Genomic DNA, 21523 nt, shown 5'->3' with positions numbered 1-21523 from the left:
CTACCGAACACAGCAAGAAGACCGAATAGAATAGTGCTCTAGAGATATCCTTGGCAACGGAACTACCTCGATTCTGAAGACACCACCATCAGTGGAAGAGCTTATCCATTCATAAATACAAATACAATGGCAATTACTGCAATCTTTACTAATGGTACTAATAAATTTTGGTTGCCTTATATTTTGGGCTAATATTGACCCAGTTCTAGTCATTTTTTAAGCATTCTCTCTGAATGGAAATTGACAAAGAACTTGTTAAAAGTGACAATTTTTCAGTTTTGGCAGAAAATTTACAGAATATACTTATTTTGGCAGCACCAAAGATACTTATTTTCTTGTAATAATTAATTAAGTCTATTGCAAAATATATATTTGCATTAACAAAGCCGGCGAGTTGTGCTGGTTTCCCAAATTTTAAAAAGGGAACCATGCGCTAAAGATTAGAGCGGAACTATCGATTAATCACACAGACTAACGTCAAGAACTTAATTCTGTTCTTAAAAACCTGAACACCGTAAAGTAATTTAGGTAATAGATTAGATAGATTCTAAGCAACATACTAAAATTCAACACTCAGCTAGTTTTACTATTTAATCTTTTATTTTTGAGACACATGTCAATAATATTGGTTTCGGGTTGCTGGAGTCTTTTCAGGACACTCTCTTGATGGGTAATCTTGTCTGAAAAGAGACCAGGAACCTATCACAACCAATAGCTTATTAACATGCAACTCAATTCAGTGCACTGCTTTTATAAAAGCCAAAACGGCAAACAGTAACAACAGGGGCTCAAAGGGAAGTCAAAAGGAATTATAGACATCTACAACTGGAGCAAAAAAAACCACTTTCTGAATTAATATGTTTTCATTCGCACTCAGGAAATCTAAAATACAAATTCAAGAGCAACATGATAATGTAACGGAAGACAGTAATTGTTTAAAATATTTTCAATTGATGAAGAAGATATTAGAATCTCAGATATCATAAATTAAATCAAAATAGAGTGATCACCTACTCGGGGGTAAAAACACAGGCCATGATTGGGTTAGGAAAAAAAGAGTAAAATCATTTAACTAGGCACATGTAGTGGGTGGACCCGAAGGGTGTTATCCAAAACACTCACCCAAGTACGGAACCCTTCATTACAGAGGTAACTCCAACCCCATCTATACAGTGTGTACTGCGGTAAATCCTTTATCCCTTCTGTTTATTCTTTGTAAAAAGCACCTGAAGGGGGAACTGCAGTAATAGTAGTTCTATTGTTAGGATAGCTCCGATTTTATTTGATTCGTATAACCATATTTATTATTATTTACCAATTTTTGTTTAAAAGTATTTGTCGGATTAGTCTTTCTCTATAAATACAGTTTTGTGACAGTTTAGAGAACTTGAAATCATCAGTAATATTAATCTTTGTCCTGTAACATTAATCTTTGCCTTAAAAATTCTTTTTGTTGTACCAAATGTTACTCGCCTTCAAAAAGTATCGCTTTAGATGGAAAGATTATTTCCCAGCTTCCCAGCTATAAAGAGATCCTTCTCAATAAATTAGATTAAAACATCTACCGCGTCTTGCTGAAGTATCAATATTAGACTGTAAGCGTCAGCAAGAGTGTTCCAAAGTCTTATACGTATAAATGATAAGCCAGAGTTAGCCTATAGGCACGTTAAACCCAAACTATTGCAGATTATCAACTACAACTATCTCTGCGAAACGTTGTGGTGTAATGGTGTGAATGTTAGTGTGCGTATGTGTCAGTGTAAATGGTATTGTTCATGTTGTTTCGCTGTGATAGAGGCTAAGATCTTGGAAAAAGTGGCTTCATTCACCCAGGCCTGAGCCACCCTCATAGTTGTCCCGAAACAAGTTAACAGTGTTTACCTAAGCTGTTCCATTGGTTAACCTGTTTCGGACTGTATTTAATTTCCATCATTACCCAAAAAAAATGCACCTCGTGATGAATTGATGCTTCTTCCACGATCTTAAACTCTGTAAGGGACGGGTTTTAATCTAGTGGTCAAGAGCGTGGTTTTATAAGTGGGAGATCCCCAGTTCGAATCCTGCGTATGACTACTTTTTATTTGTCAGAAAAAAATTGTTTACAGTAAAGTATGAGCTTTAGCCCCCGTTCACGACACCTAATTGGTGTAGCTGACGTCTGTAAAAATAGACGATTACTTTACTTTTACTTTACTATCTTATAAACTCAACAAAAGAGGTCTGGTTATGAGCAATATAATGTAATGGTATCAGCTCAAACCATTGTACTCACCAAGAAATCTGAACAGTAGTCTCAGAGGTCTGTCTCTTTTACTGTCAGTATTGTCTAGACCAGTGATGGCGAACCTTTTGAGCTTGGTGTGTCAAAATTTTGAAAAATCGATACATAATTTTCGTGGCGTGTCCACTCATCACAAAAGTAAAGACTAAAAGAAAAAATAGAAATATTTATAATTTTTTTAAGTTAATTATTTGTTTAATGCCATTTAAAATACAAAAACCAAAATAATGAAACCAATGAATTACATTTAGAGACTTGTTTTACATATTTCATAGACACTTAACATAGAAAATCAAGTAATGTAGGTATATATAATTGAACAAAAACAGAAAAATTAGTGACTTTTTTGGTGCTGAAGTTTGCCCTACTAAATCTTCTATTTCGGGTGTATACTTGGTACATTTCAAAGCCAAGCAAGCGTCACTGCCTTTTTTATCTTTGAAGATGCGTGTCACCAAAAATGAGCTCGCGTGTCATAGGATCGCCATCACTGGTCTAGATCCTATACAGAACTTTAGATTGCCGTCGACTAGCGAATTCAATCATAAGAATTAATCCTATGAAGCTGTCCACCACATTCTTGGAAGCAGACCAACAACAAGATCCAGAAGCGATAAATGGAAGTAAAGCGCCCAATTTGGCTAACATATCCACCACCATATTTACCGATACATCTAAAAGACCCAAACAAAGACAATTAAGACCAATCTATCCAGATGAAACTTCCGCCAGTCTTTCCAATAAGACATTTAACTCTCCTTCAAAAATGTAAGGGGAATGTTGAGGAGTCTAAATTTGCCGTTTAAGAAGTGAAGAACCAACTACAAATAATTTTGTCTGGAATAATATTAATCAAAACAAGTTGTCCTGAAAAATGTCGAAAGTTATATAAAGATTTTATTCATTTAATTGAATTTTCTCAATTAAATTGAAAAACACATCATTTGAACTACTACATTAGTTGAAAATTAATTATTTAACATTCACAAATTAAATAATTAAGAGATAAATCTTTAAATATATATTTAAACAAAGAATAGAAACCCCCTTGAAATCAATTTAAACAAAAATTCCTTTTGTAAGACGAAAGATAATAAAAATGAAACCATCTCCCAGCTAAGCACCATTAGCAGGTAACATTCGGAGCTTTAGGCCAAAAAAAAAAGACGGTGCAGAATGGAGGGTGTTTAACGCCGTAAATTCTGAAACATTTCTGAACATAATTAATGAAATGTTCACCCTTTTAAAACATTGTAAGTTTTTCTTTGTGCAGTTATTTTTTTTTATTTTTATATTTTACAAAAACCTGACCAGCTGGTTTATTAAAACGTCCATTAATTTTTATATTTTTCTATTATAATTTCATTTAACATTTACTATGATTCGTTTCCAGGGAAACGATTGGGCATTAAAGATCATTAATAAGTGGAGAATATTAATTTACAATAAAATTTAAAGTTAATTCATACTTAGACAACGCAACAGGGATTTTAACGCAGGCAAGCGCACAAAAGATACGACAAAATGATAGAAACAGGCTCCGAAACATAGTGATAATTATGGAAAAATAATAGTGTGCCGACAATTGACTATGAAAATTCTAGGAGTTGTAAAATAAGCTAGAATTCTGAGTTAAAAATTATTTTCTGTTTGTAGGCGGAAAGGTCGTTAAAATGGCGAATCACTGTCATAAAGGTGTCGTTTATATTTATTTACTTAATGAAAAATGAAATCGGGAATCCAAAGTTCAAAATAAATAAATAAATTAGAAAATTTGCTACAAACTTTCTCCTAAAACTTAAAGCAAAAATGGAGGCAATATATAAGGGATATTATGATGTGACAGAAATTGATAGGTAACAAATGAACGAACGGCATTAAACTTGAACAGCAGGCAAACAAATCGAAGCCTTAAAAGTCCCCAAAAATGGGTTTTCCGGAAAATTGCATCAATTAAAACTGATTGTTCATAGAATTAAAAGATATTCAGATACAATTTTCCGCCTGTTCGACAAATAATGCCATCCAAGACCGCTTGTTTTGCGCCATAGATCTACCAGGCCTTATGATACAAAGAGATAAGTGCTTAATTATCAGCAAGTAAGTAAAGTAAAGTAATCGCCTATTTTTTCAGGCGGTGCTTAACGTCCAACTACCAATTAGGTGTCGTGGACGGAGGCGAATCACAAACGTACTTTACTATTCCTCATTTAACCATTAAATAAAATCCAAGGCCAAGACCGGGAATCGAACCCAGTACCACAATGCATATTAGCATTGCAGGTCTCGCCTCTTAACCCGATCGGCTACCGTGGCGCCTTACCAGGCCTTATGATACAAAAAGATAAGTGTTTAATTATCAGCAAGTATTTCTATGTTACTAGGCTGGGCTACATGCTAAGAACTCTCCACAAATCCCCAGTATAGGGGGTGTTACTCTGACAAATCAATAAAACAAGTCTTACTAAGCATTCGGATGTTACATTTAGAGCAATTTATTGAAAGAAGAGAACCATCTGGATCCAGGTAAATTGGCTTACCTTCTAGAGGCCCTGCAAGTTACCGCACATGTTTGCCAGGTATAACAGGTGAAATCAAAACAAATAAAATCATAGTTAAAAAGAGTAAACTGAGCAAAACTCGTAGGTTTTAAGTTTCGGCTATAAACAAGAATTTAAAGAGAATTTACTCGCCTAATTGCGAGCTACTATCTTGCTCCAATAACGGAACAAAATTAATACAAAGATAATAGACAAAATCATAATTATTATAGGAAAATTAATATTAATTGAGGTAAAACCGGTAAACTATTCTGAAGGAAATCATAATTGGGAAAAACTCTTAACATCTGAAAATTCTATGATAATCAGGTAATTTTAGAATTTTTCAACCTGCCTCCTCTAATCACGAAATCTTAAGATTAAAACTAGCTATTGAAACCATTCAACTTGTTCCTTCTTTTAAATACTTCAGTCCATTTTAGAGCTTGACTTCAAATTTAATCAATTTATATGATTCTAGCTAACAGATTGGGCATCATTGCTTGTTTTTTATGTTTATGAATTGTTCGTAAATATTCATTTTCATTTAAATACAGGTGCTTCAGTATTTTGCTCAATATGGTTTTTCTTTTTATTATTATTATTATTATTCTCTCGCTAGTTAATACTTGAGTATTTACTCATTTTAATTCATCCTAAAGTACTTAATTTGTTTGTTTAATTAAATTATTTATTTTTAATTTAGAGGTCCTTTTAAACTGATGACTGATTAAATAATTATCTAAGAGATAAATTTTTTTTTCTTTTTTTAAAGCTACCACTAAATTTGGTATCATTTTTCAAGGAATCCAATCGCCCTATTCGGGAATAGCATAAATTTTTGTAACGCCAGATATCTCCCAAGTAACCGACTTAAATTATCCTAAAATTTCACCTCAAATTCAGAAGATTATGAGGTGTTCCTTAAATTTAAAGGAGAATCTTTTAGTAGCTTTTATTTTGAGATATTCACAATTTTTTTTATAAGAAATCATTTAATTCTTAAAAGTTTTTGTTTTAAATCTTCAAGTTAAATATTACGTATTTAACTACAAATTTGAAATCATCTCTAAAAAAAAATTTAGCTATTAACGTTTCAAATTGTATTTCAAACAATTTATCAAAAAAATATAAATAAAAACAAGATTCGTTATTATTTTAAATTTATGCTAAATTTTAGGGATCGGTTCGAGTATTCAATTTAATATTATCTTTTACTGGACAATAAAACTGCAAATGGAACTAAAAAACTATTTCCCAAAATAAAGAAGAAGACCAATCTCCAAGAAAATTAATGATTTTACAAGAAATTCACAATACTTCAGGGTTTGTTAATACATTTTTCTGTTATTCGTAACTTAAAAGAAGGGGACAGACGTCAAAACGGGGCAAAAGGGCGAACAATTGCTGCTCCGGCGCTTATCTCTGGAAGGGCTGGAGGAAGCTGAGAAGGTAGACTTGGAATGAATGTATTTTAAGTTTTTAGTTTAATTTAGTACTTTGAAAACTTGTTGCCTTAAAATGCTTATTTTAAAAAATGTAGGGCATTAATCTCATTTTTGATCATTGTTTTTCTTTAAAAAAAAAAAAAAAAAAGCATTTACCAAATAAGTATTTTTGTTTTATTAAGTCCTAAAGTGATTCAAGATAAAATTTAAATATCTCTTTATAAAGCAAATATTTTTTTTTACAGACTTTGAAAGTAAAGCATATAAAAAAAGTTTCCGTTCTACTAAAGTATATACTGCGAATCGCAGAAGTTTCACCAAATCGCGATAAAAATCGCTGAGCAATAAACTATGATTAATTTTTTAGGCATTTATATGTTCAACAATCGCTAAATGAGTTTTGGTTTTTACAAAAGTAAGAAAAAGAAATACTAAAAATAAAATATCTTAATACTATCACGACTAAACTTCGAAAACAAGTCGTTGGGATGGACCCTCAAAAGTTTTGAAGCATTAATTAAGAAACCACAGATCAATCACATGCAACTTTATTTAATATTTATAAACAAATAAAGTATAATTTAATAAGTAAAACAAAATTGAGGAAGGAGAGGAAATACATTTACACCAATATAAATAAAAATACCTTTGTAAATAATAATGTGAATTACGATACAATTCCAATCCGTTCGTAGATCGTAAAACCCGGCAACACAGTTGATGTAGGTAATTTCTGAATACGAATGAAATGAAACCAAAGAGGTATTAAACAAATCAACTATCGGAGTTAATAGTTTCCTTTACTATTATTATTATCTAAATATCCATTTTTTTTAAATAAAAAATAAATTAACGCAACTTTGATTAACTAAATTGAAAACTGATAAGATATTTTAATATCGCAAAGTAAAACGGAAGCACTTATTTTTATTTAATTTAAAGAACAGCTTACTTAAGTTCCTTCCGGTTATCTTGGAAGGAACTATTAACAATTACTACATCGTTATTAATTAACTAAATCGTAAAAGGAAAAAAATTGAAATAATTTTTTAAATAATTAAAGTATATTAAATTTTTATTTAATTTTGCTATCGTAATAAAATTATTTACAACTATTTTTTTGACATCTATTTGACAGATTTTACGACAGCACTTTGTTTATGTCAAGAGTAGGTCTTCTTGTAACGATATACATTCTAAGATTATTGAGAGGATGGTATTATTAATTTTAAAATTAATTGTTTATTACCGTGTTTTGAAATAAAAGAAAAAGAATTTGGAAAATAAAAATTATCGCAAACCTGTGGTCCATTATGATTGGCGTCCGACTTAGTATTGGCCGCGACCCATGCTTCTGCGAACGTCTCCATAGCACTCTGAAAGTCCATTGCTCAGAAATCGAACATGACAGTTTTTTTTACCTCAGAGAAAATAAAGTATTTAAAAAAAAAAAAAAAAAAACTAACAAAAAAATAGCAAAAGAAATTCTACGACAGATCCAGGGCGACTGCCAGATGACGACTGGCAAACGCTAGGTGGGGCGATTGGCGGGGTATTACAGAAAGTTTGTACAGGAGTATAAAGCTTAAACCGCGCATGCTCACAAATCCTTAAAACATAGTAGGAGTGAGAGAAAGATTTTTGCTTTAGTGTCTTTGTGTAAGTGTATATATCCTTGTATTTACTAGTATCTTGTGAGCTACAATAACGCAAGCGATGTAACTGTGTAGGTGTGTGCAACGTATATATACATATATATATATAAAAGTATATATATATAATGTATAAGGAGATGCCGGCCCCGCTAAAGGGGCGGACCCGCGCATGAGCCTGCCCTACCTATATTACTTAAAACGGATCTGCCGCCCATCTCTTAGTTGTTTAACCAGGTTTATCCCCCGGCTAAGGGCGTGGCATCAACCCTACTAAAAAGGGGTTTAGCCAAACCAGTGATTTTGCACAACCTGGCTTTGTAAAATCGCTCGTTCAAATCCCCTTTTAAACCTAAATCTTGGCAAAAATAGTTTTTATGTATGCCATATATAATATAATTCCATTAAATTTTGTTTTAAATTCCCTATTTATATTTAAGAATTTAAAGTAAATTTAAAAGCGTCTAGTAAAATCTAGCTGGGGACGGCTTTGAGGCAACGCCATTTCACAGAAAGGTTACCCCGTAACACGGTATTGAACTGCCTCCAAACACAAATCAATCTATACCGTATCTGCTCAGCAGTTACGTCTCTGCTCGTAACATTTACAACTTCTTTAAACTTTATTTTTTTTCAATTAAAATTTTAGTTTAAATTTTAATTTTTTTAAATTGAACTGAAACGTAGGATAATTGAGTTAAACTATCCTAATCGCGTCCATGTTAAAACTTTATTTATCTATTTACCTAATCAACATTACAAGATGTTTTACTTCAGGCAAGTGCAACCCCGTGTCCGCGTTTTAGTGGAGCCCGCAATGCGAAATTAAATTAAACACAGAGAACATCTAAATAATTTATTAACTAAAGATACAGGTAATGAATTAAATTGTTATTATAGTATCAAAATATTGGTACCCATTACTAGTACCAAAATAAAAATGAAAACCAGCACCAACGGAGCAGAAAAACTGTTTTTTTTTTGCAATTAAAAGAAAATTGTGCGACATATCTATTCATTTAAAAATCTAAACAATTTTACTTCAAATTGTGGCTAAAGTTAAGGGTAGGCTCAATGTTGCAGAAAATTTGTAAATGTTCAGCAATAAATTTTGCTGAAAAAGCTACATAAATGCATAGTATAAAAATAACAAATTTAAAAAAACATTTTGTGATGAGGTTCATAATGGCTCTGAATCCAGGTTCTACCAAACAGGAAGACGGGAAAGCAGTTAACAACTTCTGTACAATAACCCATAATTTGTGGTATCCTTGTTCAAACATTGGTTCAAGTTCCTCATTTGTGGATATTTCAATAAGCTGCTCCTGAATTAGTATGGATTCATCTGTGTTTGGGATCTGAGTTTGTCCACGCGCAAAAGGTATCTTCAAATCTTTGGTTCAGGTCTGCCGTTAAGTGTTCGACAGTGAACAAGCAAATCTTCATCTCTATTTTGCAATTTCGAAAGATTTGGAAACTGAGAACGTTCTCCTCTTCCCAAGTTTTGTATTTACAGAAAATGTTTTGCAACAAACGGAGATATTACGCTTGTAGTTTTGATTAAATCTAATTGGTCACCTTGTTGGTTTCTAATTTCCATAATAATAAAAATGGATCACAGTTTTATTATTGCATATTGAACCTTGCGCGGACCCCCTGACGTTGTTCAGGGACCCCCAAATCAATTTGAATTTTCCACGGACCCCCTGAGTGATACCGGGGGACCCCTGGGGGTCCGTAGGGACCACTTTGGGAACCACTGTGTTAGGTTGTGTGGATCATAATGTGTCATGTGATATGTGGTTGTCCCTAGGTGGAAAGCTCGGCAGAATGAATGTATCACGTCTGAAAACTGGCATTTATTTTTTTCATCCTATTGAAACTATGAATCAGTCACCAAAAATAATGATCAGCTATCGCTTTGCATTTAGTATTCTTAACATTATTTAGGTAGGTATCTTAGAAAAGATAAATCTCAAGATGGTTTGTTTGAAATTCATAGGATCATTAAGTTGTTATGAAGTGGTGGGACAATAGTTGAAAACTTCTAAATGTTAATAGTTGTAATGTAATCGCGGAAGCCATCCATAATCGCGAAGAATATTCACGTTAAAGATAACAAATATCTAAAGTAGATTTCCTGTTAACGCAATTTAAGGGAAAACAGAAAAGAATATCGTTGGCCTATTTTCAAAAAAAAACGTGTAAATAAAATCAATACTTAAAACTATCGATTTTTATAGTTTAAACAGCTTTTTTTATTCGCATCACAAGTAAACTTTTTTCCATGCATCAATGTTTTGTACGCATGAAAAGTGTAATTTTCAAATCTTAGTACATGTTCAAGTGCACTTAGTTTGATTTGTTCTTGCTTTTAGTGCATCTAAGGATGACAGCGGTAGTTGTGTTTTAAAACGGCCAGGCTAAAGAGGCACGTAGGTTCTATTTGTAACACTTTGTAACACCGCTTTTAGGAGGAGAAAAAACAACTAGAGGAAAGAAGGGTGTCTTCAATTTTTCTAGTTATTTTCCTTTTGCTAAAAACAAAACAAAAAAAGAGATGTAAACTAATTGAACTGCTGGTCCTTAGGTTTTCTCTGTATAGGAGCCTCTTACAAGAATTATTATCCGCTGAAAGACACTGAGAGAACACTTCCTGAGGTCGGCAATGCTCTGAAAAAAACCTTTGGCCGCTTATGACCTCAGGATATTCATTTCATTCACACTTTCAAATAAGTAAATCTTAAATCGATTGTAAGTGTATAAATGGGTATAGGTGATGTTGAGCTACAGACGATCGATTCAGTGGATCCACTATCTCTGCAGGGACCTGTGTTAGTCAAGTGGGATACCCTAGAGGACGAAATGAAGTGACTAGTCATTCAGTCAAGTCTATTTACCCCGACTTGGAAATGATTCCAAGTAAGATTGCAGCGTAAGTAAACCCCCAACAAGAGGGACTCGTTGAATGAAAAGTTGGATTTTCAGCAAAAATGAATTAAATAATAACTGAATGCTATTAAGTGTGAATGAAATAAGTGAGAGAACATTTTATTTTATTAAAACAAATAGACAAAAAAAATCGCACGTCCATTTTTATGGACCATCATGGACAACAGATATGATATGAAAATTTCATAATAAATTAAAAAATATTGTTCTGTATAATTATTTATGCATAAACGGAGCCAGTAATTCCAACAAGGAACAATCAGAAATCTAGGACAATGAATTATTATTATTTTCAATTAATTTGCATACTATTGGCTCAGAAAAAAAAAAATAACTTTTTGGCCTTCTATATCTATAAAACTATCAGCAAAATTTTGTAAGTTTTTAGCTAGATAATATTTTACTTTACAAGATAAAGTTACGTAAAAAAAAAAATTACAATTTCAAAAATTATAATTATAAGTTTATTTATTTTTTTCTAATGTATATTAATATGTGAAATCATGCATTATTAATCATATTATGGTAAACATGTAATGGAACTGAATCCCCCTCTCTCCGCACCGCGTATTTTGTAATAATAAATACTTTTATATAATACATTAATACACAAGTGATCAAAGAACACAATACAAAAAACTATTGTTATTCCAAAAAACAATAAACAAATTGCTGAAACAAAAAATTAATGGAAAAGAGAACGATAAAAGTATGTAATTTCCAAGTTGAAATATTCCCAAGTTTATGTTTGTAATAATTTTAAAACATTTTGATGTAGTTTATGTAAAATATGTACATTCTATGATGCAGTTGATGTTTTCAAGGATTTCTGTACTGGTCAGTCAGGGGTGGTATTGTTGTTGTAAATAATAATTGATTATTGATTACCTTGTTGATTAAACAAAAATGTTCACAGTGTTCTGTGATGTAAGCAGAGGGACCGCATCAACAACAAGGGAGGAAGATCAACCCAGATATTCAGGTCTTCTGATAGCCAGAGGTAGATGATAAATGCAATTAGTTGCATACAATGCATCAATTTGGTATCATTTGATCAAACAAATCTGCACACATTTACTCCTATTTACAGAATAGTACGGCTGTATTCTATCTTAAGATTAAATTAGACTCAGAATTGATTCTAGGTGTCCTTAGACACTCCAATCTTTGGTCCAAAGTTTCATCAACAGTTTGCGATTGATCGATAGCCTACAGACACAACATGCCCGAAAGCTTGTATTGCAGATAGGAGCTCGAAGAACTGGCGGACTTAATAGTACGTACGAAACTCTACTACGAGGGTTGGCTGAAAAATAATGCACGCATGCTTGCAGAGCGTGAACGAAGAGCTTCAAAAAAAAACGCGCGAGGTAGCATTTGGAAGTCACATTTCCCCTTATTACGTAGGCGCAGTTTGAACTCGCTGTGTTCAGCCAGTGTATTTTTAGACGACGAAGTATGGACACGTGTACTGGTGCTATGTGTCACTGCGATATAAACAGCGTGCTGTTATCGACTTTCTTTTGAGACGATGACAGGGGACGAATCATGGGTCCATCATTACGACCCAGAAGAGAAAAGGTAGAGCACAAATATTAGAGAGTATATCGACATGCGTCTTCTCCTCGTCGTCGAGTTTGTCGTGTTAGAGTCAGCTTGGCACCAATAATCTTGCAACATGACAACGCTCGTCCTCACAACTCTCGCGGCGAAACTGCAGAGGCTCTGGAAAAACTGAAGTTTGAACCAATTCCACACCCTCCTTATTCCCCGGATCTTGCCTTCTGCGATTTTTATTTGTTTCCTCTACTCAAGAGAGATAATTAGAGGTGAAGGCAGCTGTCAATTCAAGAAAAGTCAAAAGAATTCTTCAGTGACGGAATGGAAAAACTTGTTTCACGTTGGGAGAAATGTATTAGCGTTAATGGTGACTACATTGAATAGTAATACATAATTGTGAAGCTTAAGAATTGCACTTTAATATACTTTCTGTCCGAACTTGATAACTCTTTTCTTTCCTCCTCTCCTAGCATGTGTGCATTACTTTTCAGCCAACCCTCGTAGAATGGTCAAACTAAACGCCTAAATCTGAAAGTGTAAAAAGGATAAAGTTTTAATGATAAATGATGGAAGAAATGCGAACTTAACCGCAGCATTTTCTTTCCAATTTTTCTGAGCGTTCTTCAAATCCACGCTTTCTATTGGAGGGATTATAAAAAGTACGTTTTATTTTTCTTTTCATTTTTCTGCTGCCACCTTTTTCCTTTTTAACCCTCATAGACATAGAGGTCATATGAGGGAGAATTTCCGTTTCATTGAATACTGCAACAGGTGATTTTTTGTTTTCAATCCCCCTTATGGGAAATGACCTAGCTATTGTCAGTTGTATACGACTGCTTTTTAGAAACTAGGGGTTTAGTACTTACTGCTGGGGGTCGGAAGTGGATTCTTGTACTCTTTAAATGACTTGTATCAGGGGACCTAACAATATAACTGCAGAGAAATCGCACGTTTGAGGAGGAGTAATTGAATGAAATACTCTTTAATCGCGTATTTGGTGTTCACGAAGAATTGATTATTGCTTGAAGTAGGTTTTTTTTTATCCTGATTGTTGTAACCATAAGTGGGCCTTTGATCGATCATAAGAAAACAAAGAGTTACATAATGTGAGATCCTGAGTTCTATTCCAGCTGCTGGCTCTTAATTTTTTTTCTCTTTCTATGAACTCACTAGCCGCTAATGGACAATGGTATCTGTAACGAGAGAAAATCTTCCGGGAGCCAGCAGTACCCTGGCGAAAAGAGGCTCCTGGCGCCAGTGACTTCAGATATTGTCGCACCTTAAAATAAAAAAGAAATACGAGTAAAACTTTACGAGTTGAATTCACAATTTTTTTTAAAAAATCTTTTATTGTAATTTACCACTGCAACAGTTGTTGCAACAAGCAAATATGGTGAAAGAAAAAAGAAATAGAAGAGATCATGAGTGGAGAAGGCACCCAGTGGTGTCACTCCAGTAACGTGCTTTGCTCTCACGATAAGAGAAGATCACGAGGCTATCTTCTCTTTAATCTCTTTAGAGGATTACCTGGTAATGTGGAGGAAGATAGGCGTTCTATGAGAGGGTTAGGATGAGCTGCTGTAGAGTGGAATGAAATTTGAAAAAACGAGTGTTAGCAAGATCTGTGATGAAAGGGATTTTGAGGTCATTATGGATAGTGAGGTTAGATACATAGAACGGAGCGTTAAGAAGTTTTCGAAGTATTTTTGACTGTAATGCCTGGAGGCGTAGTGAGTTGGAACGCTTAGTCGATCCCCCATACTTCGATGCCGTATGACCAAATGGGTCGCAGTAACAGTAGATATATGAGTCTTTTGTTATGTAGATTAAGTTTCGAACGTTTGTCAAAGTAGTCTGGCGAGAAGTTTTGTAGCGTTGGTTAGTTTCTTGTCTTTTCAGTCTAGTATGGGGATTCGTTTGTCCATGTGCAGTCCAAGGTAGCGTACTTTGTTACACAGTTGGTATAGCAGTTTGGTTCACAGATGATGGGAGGTAGGATTTTCCGTCTGAGAATAAATACTATAAACTTTGACTTCGTAACGTTGGTTTTGATTCTCCATTTGAAAAGCCAGTCCTGTAAGTGGTTGATGTCTGTTTGTAAAATTCTCAATTAAATCCATTTTTCTACCCTTCACAAAATAAAGTAATTCTGAAGTAACTTTTAAAAATTTTTTACTCATGCAAATGTATTTATAGTGTAAGAAGAATACATAAAAGCAGTCCACTGTAATCTGGGGATGTAAAACTAAACTAGGTAGAAAAAAGAAGAAGTCGAGAAAGATTACTCTCTGTACATACCGTAATCCTCAAGGCTGATAAGAAGTCAGCTACCGTCAATTTCTTATCTCCTCGGGTCGTAAATTTTCAAAATAATCTCCGTAATATTTAGATTATCACTACAAATAGTGGAGATTTGTTCAAATAATAAATAGTAAATTTAAAAGTAGGTTTCTTTGTCTCTCCCCACTCTCTCTCTGCAATTATAGAAGAAACTGGTGGGAACACTCACACGACTTTTTGCCCAATATCTTTTTGGGGGACATTGATTTTAGGATGTACTTCAGCAAGCCTCTAGCCTATGGCCATTAGGATGATAGAAGGCATTTTTCTGTGATCGTTTTGGGCTTGAATAAACACATGCATTGTTTGAGCCTGGCAGAAGATGCAACCTATGTGAGTGCAACAAGGAAGAAGATAAAACAGCAGAAGAACACGTATGGAATCTGAGTTGATGGCTAGTTTGGCTCAGAGTGCTGCTCTTTACAGAAGAAAAATCCACTCCTTCAAAGTTTTTTACTCTGGAGTATTTCATTAGACTTCAGAAGTCTAGTTAAAAAGACAGGACTGGAGCGGGTCACAATAATAGAGCCCTGGGTCGTGGTGATGAAAGCTTTTTTTTTGACCAATTCTCGTAAAAATCTAATCTAACTTGTCACTTCTCATTTATGTTATACGATTTCCTTACATAATATCGCTGCTAATCAAATAATTTTTTATCCATACCCAAAAATTGTTCATATCAACGGGAATTCTAGTAAAAACGGAAGTTTACAACAGACTTTTTCATAAAATCTCTCTCATTTTATTTTTTGACACCAATTTTTACCTCTCACAGATTTACCACAACTAAAACATATTTTCTTTTTAGCATAAAAACACAGTTTTTGATTCGAATTATATTCCAAATGAGGCGGCTCCTCTTTTTTGTCACCAGAGGCACGCATGGGCTAGTTTGAATAAATGTCCACTTTGTTTTCTTCCCTCTATCAAATCATCTTGAAGTAATGGTTCATAGAACATGTTCGCGCTTTCTGAGAGAGAGAGTTTAAAGAACATTAATAGAACAGTTATACAAATATTCTCCCATTATCAGAGAGCCTTTTTCGTAAAAGCTTCCCTCCACAATATTGGTGAAAGCATTTTAAATTGTATACAAAAAAGAAAGCAATTTTGCGTAAAGATTTCCTATTTTTTTTTTTTTTATTATCCCGTTGACACATCGATAATAAAGTGACTAAAAGTCTGTCGGTATTAGACTGTTAAAAGACTGAAAACGTGTCATAAGTTTTCTGATTTTCTAGTACAGAAGACAACAGTTTTCAATATTCTCTTAAAAAGTTCCCGCAAAAATATAAAGTTTTTTATTCAGTAAAAAAATCGCGCACTTCCGTTTGAAATAATTTTGGAAACCTAAAGCATTGTCAGAGACGATATTTGTGATACCGAGTTTAATGTGCGTAGGAATATACGAAGAATATTCCATATTCTGTTCAATACACAGTGAACTAGACTGTCAAGGCGTATAACGCAATACTTAGATGTATTGCGGTACGGGACACAACTTCTAGAATTCACCTTGGATTTTATTTAACGTGATAAATGTACTCTTCACGTTTCCAACGATGACACACGTGTGATTGTTTGAAATGCTAGAGAGTAGGAGACTGAACAATGAGTTTTCCAAAAAAAAACAACAAATTAAAAAGAAAATTTAAGATCATTACTTATGTTCTTCACTATATTTCTTTGCAATAATCTGTTTAATAAGTAAATGATAACATTTACCATGATGCGAATCCATAAATTCGTTCTTTAACAGGTAAATTCAAGGAACAATTTAGAAAAATAAAAGCTATCAAGATTAAAGCAGTTAATATGTAAATTTTCCCAGGTTTCTATTGGCTAAGCGAGCCTGAGAAAAATCCCACTCTCCTCTATACAGTAAACCAAATCAAATCGATGGCAGTTCTACATCAGTGCTCTGTAAGAACACTTTTTAAAGGAAGTCATTGATAGTGCATGAAATGCGAAATCGATGTGGACATTTCCTTCTCAAGTAAGCTGAGAATCTTAGTTTTTGGATTCATTAACAACAGCTATGCGTAAAAATGGAAACGGAATAGGCAGTTTAACACTAAAAATACAATTAATTGAATTGGACTTACAAACTTTCGACTTCATTTGTAAGCTAAGAAATTCAATCTCACCTGTCGATGGTTTAACATTATAAGTAAAAGATATAAACGAACAATATTACTCTTGGCAGATTATGAAGATGGAAACGAAAATACAAAGATGGTAATCAAAGTACAGTGATTCTTTTTTTAGAAAAACCTATATCAGCGTTTTCTAAATAAAGTAACCGCCTATTTTTTGAGGCGGGGCTTAAACAATTATGGGTCGTGTTTTATTAAGCACATACTTTACTATAAACATGTTTTTTCAAGCAAGTAAAAAGTAGGTACCCACGGGATTCGAACTGGGAGGGTTTTCTTTCTTACAAACTCCACTCTTTAGAATCACTGGGACCAATATCCGCTCCTTTTACTGAGAAGGCAGAGTGTTGATCAAATCTTAGCGTATATAAGAAGGTCTAGAACATTCTGTCTTCGTTTGCAAATTATTAAACTTAAATTAGTTACTTATTTGAACATTTTTCAATAAGGAAACTGTTTTTCCTAAGATTCCGGGTTATCTGTGGTTAGATTTGAGTTTAAACTTGTCGATGTAGATTTAGTAATATGAGAAAAAAAGGCGTCGTTTTCAGACAATATAGAAGAAATTTTACTTTTGTAAAGAAAGCTTCTAAAATTGTCGCCACCTACATGAGAAACACTTATAAATGAATGCTTAAGAGGAAGTTATTGTTCCATTTGTTTTGAAGAAGATTATACTGACTAGGATATTCTTCTAATCTAGGTGGCAATGACTATGGATTTTGTGGGAAATGAGAAGGTAGACATGGTGGTAAAATTGTCCGACTTCATTCCCTGGACTATGTTCTAGCTTCCAGGACGCGAAGGGTTTCAGCAGTTAACTTAATGGAAGTTTGTAATAAAAATTAATAATTATTGGTTAAAGACGAAGCCCTACGCTATCCCAAAACTTGTGATAAAACTATCCCAATCTGATGAGCTTATAGTTAGCTAAACCCAAAGCGATACACACTTCAACAATCTTTACATGCACTAATTGTATATTTTGTGCGTTTGTAATCGCTATCAGCGTAAGTGTTGTTTGTGTTGTTAGACTAGGGTACCCGCAGGGACGCCAAGATCCCTGAAGAAGTGGCTAGTCCACTTCCCCCTACGAGTGGGGGGCTAACAATAAGATGGTTATGTCATTGTTTCCCTTTTTTGGCCTTTGTTTTTTAAGGAGATATTTCCAAAAGAAAAAAGAAAAAGTAACTGTATAAACAAAACATCCTGCCGAGGAGTGACCCTCCATATTGCAGACCTCACCAAAAGTAAGATGTAAGATGTCGCAATGGATTCGATCATTTAGTCTATTCTTTACTTGGATATTTGGAAACCAGCACAGGTTAGAGGACGCTATGTCTTCTATGCTTTTCAAGAGGATAATGCCAGTACATTGAGGAAAAAACGCCCCTTTTTAATAATAATAAAAAATAGTATCTGATAAATGAGCTAATCAAGAAGTTAGTTCACTTGAAGGTCGACTCTGTTTGCTTAAACTATTAGCAATTAACGCGAAGTTGAATACAAAACATCCGAAGAAAAATTAATAACAATAATTATTATCTAAATTACATGTTAATTATTATGCACGTTTAATTGAATCATTTTCCACACATAAAACAAACTACGTTGAATAAATTGAAATCAACCTTTTGAATAGAACAACCTAGAATAGGGTAAACATAATTGCATTTATGGTGGGTAAATGTTCTGCACGCACTTTATTAAAATCTTCTTTTTTATTACAATAAGAATATTTGAATGCCATATTATTTATTTCTTTTTTTAGAAACAACTACTATTCACATATGATAAATATCTACACATTCTCGCGAGTAGATGCTCCAACATATAATCATGTTAATGTATTATAAAAAGGGAAGCTATAAAAAAGGTACTTTTTATGTTGTAAGTTTCACGTTAAAAAACAGAAATCGTTATTCAAACTGTGCACTGGTTTAAGTCAAAAATGATCTGTTATTCTAATTTTCTAAAAAGAGTTCATATTGAAATCAATTTTCTTAGATTTTAAAGAAGGTAGCTCTAATGGGAATTTTGAAAATTATAATTTACCTGAATGAATTCATTTTCTGAGATGTTTTATTGTGATATACTTATTCTCTCTAACTCTGCAAATATATAAAAGTTTTTGTAAGTTAGAATGTTGTAAAGTGACATGATGATAGAATATTACTCGCCTAAATCTTAGATTCTCATTAAGTTACACTAGTAAGTTTTTTCTTGAAGCGATGAGATTAGACTGGTTAAATTCTGCACTCTTTAAGAACAAAAGAGAGCCTTGAGACACAGCTTCGTGATAATAAAACATTAAATGAGGCTAATGTCAAAGATTTAACCCAAACCAAAGTAATACTGCAACAACAAAAATTTGGTCTAAAACGAGAATTTCAACTTTTTACATATTGCGATGTATATAGTTCTACAATAAAACAAATCAAAAACAACATCAAAACTAAAATTAAATATTTAACGAAACGTTTAAGTGTATATACTTGTCTGCTATTTGTATATAAGAAGACCAAGCCAGTTGGATGCTGATTTATTCTCCAGTGGTATTGCCCAACTGGAGACTGTAACGATCGATCCAAGCAGAACCTACTCTACTAAACTGTGGCACTACTTTGCTGGAACCAGCACACGCAACGACGACTAAACCATTTCTCTCCGCTTTTAGCACAGTTTCTCCAGCACAAACCGCACTTATAAACATTCTATCCCTGTTTTATGTTACTGATTATTCATTTTAGATGTTGCAACTTATTGTTCTAGGATTTTCATTTTGCTTTCTATCACTATTTTTACAGAAATTATATACATTACGTAGTTTTCTAATGATCCCAAAGTAAAAATGAAACTTTTAGATAAACGATATTTCAGACAATAATAACTTTTAAGCTTCATTTATATTAATCGGAGTATCTTTCTCTGTATTATTTAGAGCGAATATGTCAGCTTACTAAGAATTTTACGTTCGTGTGAGGGTAGAAGCAGATTTAGGATTCAAAATGAGAACACCATTCATTTAATACCCTAATAGGAACGCTTGATCTCGAAATCTACTCAATTCTCGCAAATAAAAACAGTCTGTTACGACACAAACTTAACTTTCATTAAAATGAAACTCTCGAAGTTAAAAAAAAGAAATTACTAGTTAAACTAGTCATGATTTTCCTATTTTTTCTCTTTTTTATGAACTTCTACTTCCAAAACTAGCCGACCTAATGTGTATGATCCAACCCTGGCATGAAAATTAAACTCCACTAGTTAAAATTAAGGAATTCCTAGACAAACTAGTAATGATTTTCCTATTTTTTCTCTTTTTTATGAACTTCTACTTACAAAACTAGCCGACCTAATGTGTATGATCCAACCCTGTCATGAAAATCAAACTCTACTAGTTAAAAATAAGGAATTCCTAGACAAACTAGCCAAGGTTTCCTATTTTTTCCCTTTATTCTGAACTTCTACTTACAAAACTAACCGACCTAATGTTTATGATCCAACCCTGGCATGAAAATCAAACTCTGCAAGTTAATTGTTAGGAATTCCTAGTCAATCTAGCCAAGATTTCCCATTTTTTGCTTGTTTCTGATCTTCTACTTCCAAAACTAGCCGACCTAATGTGTGTGATCCAACCCTGGCATGAAAATCAAAATCTACTAGTTAAAAATAAGGATTTCCTTTTATTAACGTAAGCTTCTTTGAAGAAACCGACATACAAACTCCAATTGACATCATTTAATACTTCGAATAATAGAAATGAACTTCTGAAATTATTGCTAGTAATCTTTGATTTTATCCATCTATGTTTATTGTCTTTCTCACCGTTTTCAGACTCTCTTCAGAGATCGATGAATCGGTTACAGTGTAGAGATTTCGACTTCACTTATTATGTATTCTTGCACTTTCTGACTGGAAGAATTCAAAGATATTCCTCAGCACTGTAGACTTAATCCAATTTTCAGTGCATGGCGTTCATTTTAAATATTGAGGACTGGTCTTCCTCTGGGTGATTTCTCCTTCGCCGACATTGAATGTCACGAGTATATTAGGTGCTGCTGGTTCCGCTTGCCGTGATACATTTGTAAATTTTCAAGTAAATTGAATAATAATATTAATTTATAAATATATTCATAATGAAATCAACTACGGTTGAATGTCAGCTAAACATGTCAGTTTTGAGAAATATAAAAATAATGAAAGAAAAAAAAATACGAAATTATGCTTCGTGTTGCAGGTACTGGACATATTTATTGGGTGGGCAAGAAGAAGTAGAAAAGGCACGGCTGAAGGGATGATAGAAAGTTGCCTTCTTCAAGCCATAAATACGTCCTCACTCTGAATTAGGGGAGGTAGGCAGCAAAAGTAGCAAGGTTAGGGCTAAGGGTTATTAAGTTAGGTTGCAGAGGCTCGCTGGAGATCTCTGTTCTTTCTGCAGTCCTACAAAAACAAGTACGGATAGAAGAAGACAAAAACACTAATAGTCCTCTGGCCAACTCTTGTCCCTTCGTTTTCTCTCTCTCTCGCACTTCGCCCTTAGCCCTTCCCGCAACGAACACACTCCCTTCCAACTAAAACGAATATAAATAGG

At 33.6% G+C, this 21523-nt stretch overlaps 1 protein-coding gene across 1 annotated transcript in view; it reads right to left on the bottom strand.

The window, feature by feature from the left end:
- Positions 1-7809, bottom strand: part of dve (SATB1_N and homeodomain domain-containing protein dve) — a 227324-nt gene extending 219515 nt beyond the window's left edge. The window contains exon 1 of the mRNA XM_074137229.1: positions 7571-7809. Within this exon, the coding sequence (XP_073993330.1) occupies positions 7571-7657 (87 nt within the window). The 5' untranslated portion in view covers positions 7658-7809. The remainder of the gene's footprint in view (positions 1-7570) is intronic.
- Positions 7810-21523: the final 13714 nt, after the last annotated feature.

The sequence above is a fragment of the Rhodnius prolixus genome, unplaced genomic scaffold, assembly GCF_049639745.1.
Source record: "Rhodnius prolixus isolate KJV_2025 unplaced genomic scaffold, Rpr scaffold_5, whole genome shotgun sequence".
NCBI lineage: Eukaryota > Metazoa > Arthropoda > Insecta > Hemiptera > Reduviidae > Rhodnius > Rhodnius prolixus.
The sequence above is the reverse complement of the archived record's forward strand: the minus strand, read 5'-3'. Positions and strand labels throughout refer to the sequence as shown.